The sequence below is a fragment of the Glycine soja genome, chromosome 9, assembly GCF_004193775.1.
Source record: "Glycine soja cultivar W05 chromosome 9, ASM419377v2, whole genome shotgun sequence".
Lineage (NCBI taxonomy): Eukaryota > Viridiplantae > Streptophyta > Magnoliopsida > Fabales > Fabaceae > Glycine > Glycine soja.
The window spans coordinates 44381826-44396354 of NC_041010.1; the positions used below are offsets into that span (position 1 = coordinate 44381826).

General features: G+C 35.2%; 1 protein-coding gene across 1 annotated transcript; it reads left to right on the forward strand.

Annotated features, from left to right (window-relative positions):
- Positions 1–3697: 3697 nt before the first annotated feature.
- Positions 3698–8739, forward strand: LOC114425114 (serine/threonine-protein kinase D6PK-like). Its single transcript, XM_028391882.1, has 3 exons — positions 3698–4138; positions 4984–6434; positions 7604–8739. The coding sequence occupies exons 2-3, from the start codon at positions 5032–5034 to the stop codon at positions 8499–8501; spliced, it is 2301 nt and encodes a 766-aa protein (XP_028247683.1). The 5' UTR covers positions 3698–4138; positions 4984–5031; the 3' UTR covers positions 8502–8739.
- Positions 8740–14529: the final 5790 nt, after the last annotated feature.

The following is a 14529-nucleotide window of genomic DNA, read 5'->3' on the forward strand; positions in this document are numbered from 1 at the left end:
ATTAACATTTTGTTAATAAAAAAAAAGTTAAAATATAATTTTTCATTTCTATAAAATATATAAAGTTGGTTTTTAATCCTTGTAAAAAAATTATCCATTTTTTGTCTTCCTAAAATTAAAATATGTAATTTTTTGTCCAAAGTTAAGCTCAATTTTAACCAAACTTGCATGGTGGTGGGTTACGCAACACGTGTTAAGGCTTTTTCCATGTGTCACTCCCTCGTTGGCTATTCCCTGCCTTATCTAACACATGTCTTTTTCTTTGTTCCTATCCTTTTCTTCCTCGTTGGATTCAATCTCATAGACAGAAACAACGATTCAAGTTGTGATTTTTTTGTTCTAAATCTATCGAAGGTTAGGTGTGTTGTGGCAGACTATAACAATCTCAAATATCATTACATAAAACACTAAGGCTTTAATACAAAAAGATTCATTTTTTATTCCTTTAAAACTCTTGAATTAGTTTAATTAATGAAAATACATATACTTTTTTCCATGCATTCAAGCGTGTCATATAAACATCACCCAAAAGAAACGTCTTCAAGTCGTAAAATATATAGGTGTGTATGAACCAAGGCATTACATCATCAAAACATCATGAACAAATCTCCAAACAAAACTCAAGGGTCCCATCAAGGGAATAAATACAACATAAACCATAACATGATCCCCACTAAGATAAAACACAAAAAAATGACGAAGGATTGGATCTCGCCCCTAAGTCCACCACCAAGTCCACATCAACCATGGATGATATGCTTCTCAGAGACTACATTATAATTTGCTCCCTATCAAATAACACGATCATTACAACTCAACAAAAAATGCAAGGGTAAACTCATTTTAAAAGAAAATAACATATAAAAGAATTATAAGATCAAGATGTTAAAAAGAGATATAGGAATCCCCCATTTTTTTTTCAATAGCCATTTACTAATACAACTCCTCAAGTAACACATTATTTTTAAGTCACAATTATCAATGAACGTGTCTAACTATGATGTTATGTCATGCTGACTCTTTATTTCATGAAGATTTCACCTTTTGAGGGATTAACCCAAGTACGTCCTTTAACATAGTCGAACTATATGATCTTACCATTGGGAGAGACATGAATTAATCCAGTAGAAGAAGTGTGTTTTTGTCGAAAATGGATGAGTGTGAGTAGTGGTTTACCTCGGTAAAACTTGCAAAGACCTTAACCTATCTAGGGATTCGCCACCCATCCATTCTATAGGTCCATCCAGTGTTAGCCACCACAACAACCTCTAACACTAACACTAGGTTGAGGACCTTCTTAATACCCCTTACTTACGTGCCTACTCATATTCCTTGTCATTCATCAATGCATGTATGTTATGATCATTCAAATCAATATCATATGTTATCACAAATTTATTCACCAATCCCAACATCATATATTCACCATTCACATGCTCATCACATTCATGAACCCACCTAAAATTCAATAAGCATAGCAAGACATTTCAACACCTCAAATTTTTGCAAACAACTCACCAAAAACTCATATGAATGTGAATCTCATAATCTCAACATAAAATCAACTCTGATAATGAAATAGCATTATCTCAACCACATCTCATATCATCATAAATTCATTGAGATCTCAAAAATAATTAATTTAAGCGAGGAAAGCAATCATTAATCACATCCACATCAAAACCGATCATTGGACTCAAAAATGATCATCGAACTCAAAATGATCATTAGACTCAAAACTGATTGTCAAACTCAAAATGGTCACTGGACTCAAAACTGATCATTGGACTTAAAATGGTCACTAGACTCAAAACTGATCATTGGACTCAAAATGGTCATTAGACGCTGGATGCGAAAAGGGTCACTAGACGTGAAAAATGGTCAATGGGCGCGAATTCTACATAATTTCAAAATTTCTGTAGAATTGTCTCTCATGGCTTCCAAATCATCCCAACACAAACCCAAACTATGTCCCATCAATTCCAAATATATAAACAACATCAAAACACTTCATAAATAGGAACTTTTAATCAATTTTCATCAAATAAATAACAACCCAAATTTTAAAACTCAAAACCTCAAATACTCAAACTTCCATTTTTAACAACATGATTCATTTTCTAGTAACCTTAAAACCAATCCACAACAATCTAAGCATAGAAAAGGATAAAGTTTTCCTTACCTACATAAACCCAAGATGATGACTCTTTGAAGAAGAAAGGAAAAAGGAGTGAGCTTTGGATCCAAGTGAGGAACTTTCCTTCAATCCCACAACAACCACACTATGCTAGCATCATCTCAACCCCAAAGCCAACCAAAAACAAAATCAAAATCCCTTAAAACCAAGCTTTTCCATGAGAGTTTATGGTTGCTTTAGGGAAAACGAAAATAAACTCAAATAGAGGGAAAATAAGAGATTATCTCAGCTAGGGTCAATCAACAATCACTAAAGGAAGGAGAAAAGAGCTTTCTTTCTGCACAACACCAAAATTTAAAATTCTATAATGATGGTTTCTTGGAGAATAGAGAATTGTGAAGAGAAGTATGTTGAGAGAAGGAGAGTTTCAACACAAATAAAGGTTTTAGGGAGATATATGACTAAAAAGGTTTTTTCTTCCTTCACCTAGGTATCTACTAAACTCACACCCTTTTCACTAACCAGCACAAGCCTATCTTTCTCCGAGCCCAAACTCACCAAAAACCCACTAAACACATACAAATATAAGCAAAACACCATTACATCAATCATTAATTAATTATAGGCACTCAAATATAAATTTAATTACTCTTACAATTTAATTAAATAAATCGAGCAACAAATTATGAAAATACAATGTTACGCTGACAAAGATTGTTGGTGGTGGTGCGTGTTGTGCTGCGCGTGATGGATTTGGTAAGTGCAACATTTTGGGTGCAATGAGGTTGTTGGAGGGTATTGGTTGAGGTCAAGGATGGTAAGGGTCATTGACATTTGGTTCAAAGGTGATATGGTTCTTGGTGGTCTAACTGTTAGAGGTCTAAGGTATGGGTACTGGTGTTTGGCTAGTGTGATGTTGATGGTGGTTGGAGGTGGGATATGTCGCAATTTGAGTGTGTCGTGGTTAGTGAAGGTGATGACAATAAGGTGGTGTTTGATTTTTGATAGTGGTTGTTATGGTGTTTGGTGATGGAGGTGGTTGGATTTGGTAAAAAACTTGATATGGGTTATGTTTTGATTAGAGATGAATTCACATAATTCGATTTAAGTTAGGAAGAAAAGGGTTTCTTGTAATTTTTTTCCTATAATTTGTGATAATTTTTAATCACTAACAATTGCATTTTAAAATTTTAAAAAAGACTATATAAATTTAGATTGGTCCAAATTTAATTTGAGTCAAAAAGTAATACAATAATTTTGTAAGGATGAAAAATAGATAAAGTTTTCTAAAAAGACTGAAAATGAACTTTGAATATTTTACAAGGATAAAAAATATATTTTAACAAAAAAATTATAAATATATAAAAGTAAAAAAAGAAAAATAAATTAAGCCAAGTAAGGCAAGTGATTGGCACGTGCCAATACCACAATCTCAAAAACCAGATCCTAAAGAAAAGCATAAAAATAGATTAGAGTTGGGCATTCACTTTCTTTATTTCGTTCAGTCCCACCTTTGAAAAGCAGTGTACCTCAAAGAAGGAACATGCATGGCCCCACTTTCTCTCTCTGTCCCGCTGAACAAAGTGTACCACAATCACAGTACTACTACTACTATCATTAACCCTTCTTCTCGTTCATTCAAATACCAAAAATAAAAAAAGTGAAAGCAAAAGCTAACCATAACTATCTATCTCCAACACCACTTAAGTTCCCCAGTCAGCGAAACTAACTCACTTCTAGTGAGGAAACAAAAAAGAAAAGCACTCCTCTTCAACCTTTTGTTTATCTGTTCTTGCTTGCTTCATCTTCCAATCTTTTCTGCCCATTGTGGTTTCACACCTTCTATGTGAAGAGAGAGAGAGAGAGAGAGAGAGAGAGATTTAGTGTTTTGCAGTGTGGAGGGAATACTGAAGAAGCTGAGTTGAGTTCTGAAAGGAGACAACTTAGTGAAGAAGAGGGGAAACCAAGGGATACCCATTTTTTCTCTTCTTTATTTCAATGGTGGGTTTCTATTGCTTCTTTCTATTATGCTGCTTCATTTGTCTTTCCTTCTTATTCTCCTTTTGGGTGCCTAGATCTCCCTTTGTTTCATCATTTTTTTCCCTCTTTGTTTTGTTTGAACTGTTTAAGGTGATAATTTTCCAATGGAGACAAAAGAGAATGTAGGGAGTTTTTGCATTTTGGCATCTCTCGACCTCCTGTTGCCTTTTTTGGATTCCTCTCTCTCTGCGTGTGTGTGTGTGTGTTTCTTATTCTCTCTGAAGTTGAGGTTTCTTGCTCAAAGGTTTGTACTTTGAGGTTGTCGAATTGATGGGTCGGTGAGGCTATGACTGATGATATGTGCTAGCATCCATTCCAATTTTCACTATTTAATAATATTTGCTCTGATTAACAATGTTATGTGTTTGTCCGTTTCAAATCAATTTTCAAACTTTAATAATTTAAGCTCCTTTGTATACAGTGCTATGCTCAGAATTGGGGAATAAATTTTACACAATGTTTTTGAAGTTGATTGTGTCTGTGATTTCTCATGCCTGATACTTCAAGCTTTTTAATTGAGCTTTCTGCATTTGTCGTTCCTATGTTGGTTAAATTTATAATGGTGTTTGTGCTTTCAGCAGCTATCACTAGTCACTACTAAGAAAAATATGGCTACTTTATTCTTTCATTCCATATTCTTCTTCTGTTACTTAGTTCCCGGGTTTTTAACTTGTTTGAAATACATCCTGAACTTAATTGATGATTTTTTTATATTCAGAACTTAATTGATAATTGGTTATATATTAAAAGCCACAATTCATATCGAGTGAAGCTTCTATTTAATTAATTCTTTACTCTATTTGCAGAGTTTTCTTAACTGGAAGCCTTTGTTTAATGATATGTGATATTGGGATATGGAGAGGGTTGCAGAGCCAAAGGTACTTCCTCGGTCCTTGCCTGTTCTAGTTGAGGTATCCAATGCACACACGGATGCAATAAGGGAAGCTGGTCAAAGACTAAATGGGCAGGATGTTTCGAGTGTGCGTGGAATTCCAGGAAGGGAAGGGAATCAGTTTTTGAAAGCGCGGGATGGCCCTATGAAACGTCTGGCCTCCATCAGAGAAGTGGCCCAGTTATCAAATGCACGAATAGTTTTGGTAAGAGAGGATATGGGATTCGATACACGCTGTCAAGAGCCTCCCTCCCCTGCGCCTACAAGAATGTGGAAAGGAAAGGGCTCTTTACCGGAAGCTGTAGAACTTGTGCCTGATATTGAGAAATTGAAGGGTGGCAATGATTCTTTTGTGGAAACTGGTCCAAGTTCATTTGCAGGTGCTAGTCATCCCCCAGAACCTGTTGATACTGATCTTATGAGAACGGTTTTTGTACCAATAGGTCAAACTAAATCTGAAGCTGGATGCTTACTGAAGAGCGTGTCCTTGAAGGGTCCTTTCTTAGAAGATCTTTCAATTCATGTTCCTGCAAAGAAACCAAGCCTGGCTGTTGTTTCTCCTGCAGAAAGCATGGTTGAAGAATCAAATGAGATGGGTAATTTATCTTCGCCATTTTTAGGAGCTCGTGCATCACAGAATACTGAGAACTCTCCCCTTGCCCCAGATTCTGAGGAGAAAGAATGTGTTTGGGATGCCTCATTGCCTCCAAGTGGCAATGTCAGCCCTCATAGCAGTATTGACAGTACTAGTGTTGTCAGAACAATGAGCATTGCTAATAGTTGTGCAAGTACATATCGAAGTGATGCAGTCACTAGCGATGGCATGCTTAGTTTGGACAGGAATTGTGATAGCACTAAAGGAAGTGTAAGAGGGGATTCACTTGAGAGTGCAAAAACTAGTGCTAGTCGAGCAAGTGACAGCAGTGGCCTCAGTGATGACAGCAACTGGAGTAACATTACTGGCAGTGCCAACAAGCCCCACAAAGGAAATGATCCTAGGTGGAAGGCTATCCTTGCCATCCGAACACGGGATGGAATTTTGGGCATGAGTCATTTTAGGTTACTCAAACGGCTTGGTTGTGGTGATATTGGAAGTGTATATCTCTCAGAGCTGAGTGCAACTCGGTGCTTTTTTGCAATGAAAGTTATGGACAAGGCATCCTTAGCAAGCAGAAATAAGCTGACTAGAGCACAGACAGAAAGAGAGATATTGCAGTTGCTTGACCATCCATTTCTGCCTACTTTGTATACACATTTTGAAACTGACAGATTCTGCTGTTTGGTGATGGAATACTGTCCAGGGGGTGATCTACACACTTTAAGGCAAAGGCAACCTGGGAAACATTTCTCAGAGTATGCTGCACGGTATGTTTGTATTTTGCAATATGCATTAATTTACCAAAACTGTTTTTTAATTGCTTACCAGTATGAAGTTCTCTCTTTTCTAGTCTGTGATCTTTATGTGTTCATATGTGATTATGTTAATATATTCAAGTGCCATGCTAATACTTTTCCTTTTATGCCTTCCATGGATTATGTTTTTCATGTTCCACAGCTTTTCATTTATGAGTTTTGCGGGAAATTTTTTCTTAAACTTAAATTTTACTAGTATAGCTATTTTTCTTAACCATTATGAAGTAGAGGAATAATTTTTTTCTAATTTCTTATTCTGTTCATAACTTACGTTATTGATGGTACTATGCATGATGATTATATATTTCCTAACAATGACGAAGTAGAGGAACATTGGTGATTCCTCATATTTTTCCAAGGGTTATGGTGCTATAAATATCAACTAGATGGAGTCGTCATCAAGGATTATACAAGGATGAAAAGGAAAAAAAGGATTTGTTTGGGTTGAAAATGTCAGTCCTGGAAGAGATAGTAAGTCAATAATTTGTTTTTGGTTTAGTCTAATTAGGTGCTAAGACAACTATTAGCCAAAAATGAAACTGATAAAAGTGACTGAGATAATTCTGTAGATGCCATAGGGAATAAAACTATGGTCTATGGCTATGATAATGTCAGAAAAAGACACAGATTGATCTTTAAATATATGCTCAACTTGTGCATGGTGAAATACACCAACAAAGCCTTATGCCTCTAGGTGAAATACAATTGCATTATTTAATGGTTAAAAAATTAATTGATCAATTTAGAGTTGAGACATCCATGAAATCAAATGTCTAGGTATTTATTGAGGTTGTTAAGTCATGGAAAATTTCTTCGCGTGTAAGGTGTGTATATGGGTAGATTATGCACATAAGACTTGTTTCCAGATGATATGATTGTACATAGCAAACTTAGATTGAAATCCTTGTACTGATACAAGACTTAATTGGATTGTAACAAATTTTTATATCGATGGCTTTACAAGAAATGCTTGGTGGTTCAATAACATGCAGAGTTGCTTCAAAACAACCCTATTTATTATATACAAATATGTATTTTTCTACATAGATGGTGTATTTGGGAAAATGTAATTTTTCTTTCCCAAGTCAACTTCTAAAATACTTGTCATTCTCTGTATGTAGCTTTTATGCTGCAGAGGTCCTGTTGGCACTTGAATATCTTCACATGCTTGGAGTTGTGTATCGAGACCTTAAACCTGAAAACGTACTGGTCCGAGATGATGGTCACATAATGCTCTCAGACTTCGATCTTTCTCTCCGATGTGCTGTTTCACCTACCCTTATTAGAAATTTTGACAGTGACCCCTCAAAACGAGGTGGTGGTGCATTCTGTGTCCAGCCAGCATGTATCGAGCCTTCATCAGTATGCATCCAGCCTTCATGTTTCATGCCCCGGCTCTTTGCTCAGAAAAATAAGAAATCACGAACGCCTAAAGCAGAACCTGGCATGCCGTCCAGCACGCTTCCTGAGCTTGTTGCCGAACCAACAACAGCTCGGTCAATGTCTTTCGTTGGCACTCACGAATACCTTGCCCCTGAAATCATCAAAGGAGAAGGTCATGGAAGTGCAGTTGATTGGTGGACATTTGGAATTTTCTTGCACGAGTTACTATATGGTAAAACTCCTTTCAAAGGATCAGGAAACCGTGCAACACTGTTCAACGTAGTAGGCCAGCAGCTCAGATTTCCTGAATCTCCGGCCACGAGTTATGCCAGCCGTGATCTGATCCGGGGCTTGCTGGTGAAGGAGCCGCAGCACCGACTTGGGGTGAAGAGGGGCGCGACCGAGATCAAACAACACCCCTTCTTTGAAGGCGTGAACTGGGCGTTGATTAGGTGCAGCACACCACCTGAAGTTCCAAGACCAGTTGAATGTGATCTACCAGCAAAGTTTGAACCAGTTGATACTGTTGGGGTTGGCAACATCAACAATAGCAACAATAGTAGTAAGAGGATGGTGGGTAATAATAATAATGACATGAAGTCTGGGGGTAAATATCTGGACTTTGAGTTCTTTTAAGTTTGGGTTCCTCAATCTACTTTGTATTGTATTTTCCATCTTCAGTTAATTTTACAAGAGATGAAAGCTACATTATCACGTTATATGTCAGTTTAGTCTCACTTAGCAGAATTCCATTTCAGTTGGAAATGATACACCTCATATTCAGAGGGTAGGCTCTTGTCTAATAGAAGCATTCTTAATTATAGATAATCCATGATCTAGTGTCTCAATACAAAATCTAGATATTTCTAATCAAGCTTATCTCATCTGTTGTGTTATTCCTGTATCAAGATGATTTATTAGTAAGTGAATAAATAATTATTTTTTTAGAATATTTAATGAAGTAAAATTATGATATATTTTAATAAATTAAAAGGATATTTTATTTATTTTAAATACAACATCCATTTTTTTAAAAATAACTATAGTATTTTATTTTATACTATATAATTAAAAAATATACTATAATAATTGTAAATAAAATTTAACACGTCAACTTTAATGTTATATTTTTTTCTTCAACGTTATAATTTTCCAACTCCTCCCTTGGATTCTTTCTTTTAGTGTGATTTCTAAATTATTAGTTTCTTTCTGAAAAAAAAAGAACTTATCATATAATTATTTTAATGCGTTGTTAATGTTTAACAAATTCTTATATATAAAACATAAACATTATATAAATATGTAAATACCATAATCCTCCAGCACATACGTTTCCAGTGAACACACACCACAGTGGAGCATTTCCAGCCAACCCCTGACCTCTCTTCTGTGCATGTCCTTTGGAAGCTTTGTTTTATAAGTGAACAAATAAAGCTTTTATATTTTGAGAATGTTCACTGATTTCATACTATAATATATTTTATTTAGTTGAAGAATATTTTACTGACTTTAAACACCCTTAAAAATACTTTATTAACTTTAAGTCTTTTATTGCATATACATATATATATATATATATATATATATATATATATATATATATATATATTTTAAAATGATAATAAAAGCATATTATAATAATGATAAATCATTATTACACCTATATATATCCGCATTGACACATAAAAGTCATCAAAGTCCGTAGAAAGGAACAAATCTGCTTGGTAAATGAAGGTTTGCCTGATAACAAATGCCACAATGTACCATATGTTTTTTTTTTTTTTCTGAATTATGTACCATATGGTATCAAGAAGTATGATTGGCCAAGAAAAATGATCATATACCTTGGCATATCTCATTCCAAAAAGATTCACATGTTCAGAGTATCAAAAGAAAAGAATAAATTCACTATAATTTACCAAAAATAGAATAGATCGACTAAACTCAGAACCAAAAATAGAATAGATCGACTAAACTCAGAAGTCAAAACCTAATGAGATCATGATGAGATAATAGAATCCGTATGTAATTATTATCCCGTATTATTGGCTTGTGATCATGTAAATCAATTTGTTTAGTCTAGATATAATATAGCTCAATCTTAGAAGATTTTACTGTAACTCTTATATATATTTATGTCTTAACAAAGCATGAAATACAAAACAAAATTATTCTATCATAAAATCCTTTCTAGTATTAGAGCCAACAGGTTTTGTTTGAAATTTAGTGACAATGAGTCATCATAAAGAGGAGGGTTATAAAAATGAGTCTCATAAGCAAGAAGATCATAAGATGGTGAAAAAGACTTCATCACTGTATGAATCGAATTCCAATGTCAACCCAGGAACTGGACGAGGAAAAGGAGGAACAATGCGTGCAAATGATGTGCACAGTGGTGGAACAAGTACTAACACCAGGATCTCAAAAGGAGACAATTCAAGTTTAACTGGGCTTACTATAGAGCAGTGATAGACGCTGATAGAATTACTAAATGCCCAGAAAATAAACTCTAATGACAAGATGATAGGTGAGCGTGATACTAATACATGGATAATTGACACAGGGGCTTTCAACCACATGACCGGAAACCTGAATCATATGCATGAACTACGAGATATTCAAAGTTGTCCAGTTGGACTTCCTAATGGACAACATACAACAACGATTAAAGAAGGAAGCGTGGTGCTAGATGGAGACTTAAAACTTACTAATGTTCTTTGTGTGCCTAAACTGAATTGCAATTTGATATCTATTTCACAGATGATGAACGAATTGAAATGTGTTGTTCAATTCACTGATAAGTTATGTGTTGTGCAAGACCGTATTTCGAGGACGCTGATTGGAGCAGGTGAATAGAGGGATGGGCTTTATTTCTTCATAGGAGTTCGAAATGTGAGAGCTTACAAAATTGATGGTTTGCATTCCATGGACTTGTGGCGCAGTTGGGACATCCTTCCTTGAAGATCACCTAGTTGATTCTTGAGGTTAGAAAACACAAAGATAGCAATGTAGTGAATAAAACATGTGAAGTCTGTTTTAGAGCCAAATAGACTAGAGAGAAATTTCCTTTGAGTGAACATAAAGCCAGTAGTGCATTTAAATTAGTTCATTGTGATTTATGGGGACCATATAGAACTCCTTCTACTTGTGGTACTTTTTATTTTCTGACAATAGTTGATGATTATTCACGTGCTGTATGGGTATACCTATTAACTGATAAACGAGAAGTATCGACAATGCTTCACAATTTTTTTGCTCTCTTTAAGAGGTAGTTTCATAAACAAGTCAAAATATTCAGAAGTAATAATGGTCTAGAATTCACATGCATGAAAAGATATTTTCTTCATTGTGGAATAATTTTTCAGACATCTTGCACCGAAACACCCTAACAAAATAGGAGAGTGGAACGAAAACATAGACATACTTTGAATGTTGCTCGAGCACTGTAATTTCAAGGTAATCTTCCTATTAAGTTCTGGGGGGAATGTATTTTAACTGTAGCATATTTGATCAACCAAACTCCTTCCACTGTTTTGAATGGAAAAACTCCATATGAGATGCTACATGGGCAGCAATCTGCATATGAACATTTGAGAATATTTGGCTCTTTATGTTACACCCATAATCAAAGAAGGAATGGTGATAAATTTGCAAATAGGAGTAAGATGTGCGTGTTTATTGGCTACCCATATGGCAAAAAAGGATGGAAGTTGTTTGACTTAGAAACAAAAGAGATTTTTGTCTCTTAAGATGTTGAATTCGTTGAGACCAAGTATCCTTTTTCTATTGATGTTACTACCAGAAAAGATGTTTCTCCTAAAAATTGGAGTTGTGAAGAAATTGTAGATGATGTGCAAGGTTATCAGACCCGTTGTAAAAATGGTAACGGTGCGCACAGTGTTAGTCGTAGCAGCCACACAAGCTTGGAAATTACATCAGATGGATGTGCACAATGCATTTTTACACGGGGACCTTGAGGATGTTGTGTACATGAAGCCGCCTCCTGGCTTTCTTCCTTAACAATATGGCATGGTGTGTAAACTTAACAAGTCCTTATATGGACTCAAACAGACGTCTCATTATTGATTTGCCAAGCTGTTCGCTGCACCAAAACACTATGGATTTCAACAATCTCTTTCTGATTATTCTCTTTTCCTTTTGCAAAGACCGGGGGTACATATTGTAGTGCTGGTGTATGTTGATGACCTAATCATTTCGGGTGATAATCATGAAGCTATCACCGAATTTAAAGCCTATTTGCACACTTGCTTTCACATGAAATACTTAGGGATCCTTAAATATTTCTTGGGTGTTGAAGTGGCGCGATCTTCCGCAGGTATCTTTCTTTGTCAACGCAAATATGCTTTGAACATTATAGCCGAAGCTGGACTTCTGGGAGCTAAGCCATTAAATGTGCCAATTGAACATAATCATCGTCTGACACTTGCAACAGACTTGCCTTTTCCTCATCTTGATCAGTATAGGCGGTTAGTAGGTCGTCTCATTTATCTTTGTTTTACTAGACCCGAGCTTTCATACTGTGTGCATGTGTTGTCTCAATTTATGCAGACGCCTAAAGAGGCCCATTGGGAAGCTACTCTCCATGTTGTTCGACACCTGAAAGGGAATCCAGGACAGAGTGTTTTGTTGTGTAAGGATTGTGACTTGCAACTATCTGGTTGGTGTGACTCTGATTGGGCTGGATGTCCTCTAACTCGTAGGTCCATTACCGGATGGTTTGTTATACTTGGTTCTTCTCCAATTTCATGGAAAACTAAGAAACAACAAACAGTATCCCGTTCCTTTGTTGAGGCTAAGTATCGATCCATGACAGCTGTAATAGGAGAATTGAAATGGTTAAAAGGTCTTTTCCATAGTCTTAGTATTTGTCATTCCCTTCTTATGTGACTTCATTGTGACAGTCAAGCAGCACTTCATATTGTCAAGAACCCGATTTTTCATAAGCGCACCAAGCACATTGAAGTGGACTGTCACTTAATTCGCGACGAGTATCTCACCACAATACTGCACCTACTTATGTTCCTACACATGCAGAATTAACTGACATTTTTACTAAGGCTCTTGGTCCCACTTAGTTCACCTTTTTGCCGTGCAAGTTGGGGATATGTAATTTACATGCTCCAACTTGAAGGAGGTAATGAGATCATGATGAGATAACAGAATCTAGGTACAATTATTATCCTGTATTATTAGTCTGTGATTATGCAAATCAATTTGTTTAGTCTAAATGTAATCTTAGAAGTTTTATTTGGAGAATCAATTTGTATAACTAAATCTTAGGAGATTTTGCTGTAACTTTTTTGTATATATTTATGCCTTAACAAAGCATGGAATACAAAACATAATTATTCTGTCATAAAATCCTTTAAAACCAGGATCAAATGACTATTATAACTTATTTCCTTGTCTTATTGAAATGGTCAAATAATTTCCTTAAGATTAGATACACGAGTAATATATAAACAAGGATTATCAATATGGTTTCATTTTAGAATAACCAATCACCAATTAAAGACAAACTACTGTCTTGTCGATAGCTAAACTAAACAAAAATTTTAAGTCTAAGAAATTATATGTATAGGAGATAAACTAAGAAAATTGATATTAGACATGATTAAACTCTCAGAATTTCTATAGGAGTAATGTTAATATTACTTTCTTATAAGAAACCTATTTCCTTTAACTTCATCAGAAAGAAAATTTTACATGTAAGCTGAAAATTAATAAGTTCTCAAATGGGAGAAAATAAACAAGTTATTCTGCTTCTTCTTTTTCCAGCGGAATTTCTGTTTCATCCCTGTTTGTAAGTATTGTCAGGTTTATCCATATGAATTTGGAATATATAGTTTTCTTTTTTTTTTCTTAGGAAATTTGATCGAAGGAAGATTATGAGCATTTTTTTCCCTTGTGGATCTATACATATATATCAAAACATCTGTCTTTAAATTAGTGAGGTGATATAAAAATATATATTAATGGATGAAATTATATAATAATTGTAATCCAAAACACACAAAAGTTTGGTATGACTGCCAAATACAAACAGTAGAATGGGAATTCAAATCACATTTGAAGCATATGGATGCACCCTCAACAGAAATGTTAGACAACAACACATAGGTTTGAGTCGGAAGCTGCCATTCTCTGTTTGTGGTGGCTGCTTTTCCTGAAGCACATAGCAACCCATGAAAAGGATTCCGAATATTAGAATGTAGACATCAGAGAGTGACTTAGCAGATCTAATGACCATGAGAATGGCCAAAAACACAAACATAGCTCTCAGCAAGGGAGAGGAATGGAACACTTACACATCCTAACATCCTATTCAATCAATGAGATCCCGTTGTAACAAACATTGTTTCTTCACGTGAATATCAATATCTTACTGCTAATCTATCTCATGCAAATATCCTTCCGATTTCATACTAGTGTATTATATCTCATTAATTAAATGATGACTAGCTACATTGATCAGTGATGGCAAATAACCCTTCCATGTGATGCACTTTTGTACTTCTCTTTGGGCTCATTTAGGGATTTGTTTGGTGGGCTTATTTGCTGCTTTCTGAAGGTAGGAAACTTTATGGGCTTTTGTTAAACATACTTATCCCATCTTTACTTATGGGCTTTTGTTAAACAAATA

Excerpts from the sequence above, each read along its gene's own strand:
- LOC114425114 (XM_028391882.1), top strand. The coding sequence starts at position 5,032 with ATGGAGAGGGTTGCAGAGCCAAAGGTACTTCCTCGGTCCTTGCCTGTT. Across the intron at positions 6,435-7,603 it reads TTCTCAGAGTATGCTGCACG|CTTTTATGCTGCAGAGGTCC; the intron begins GTATGTTTGTAT and ends CTCTGTATGTAG.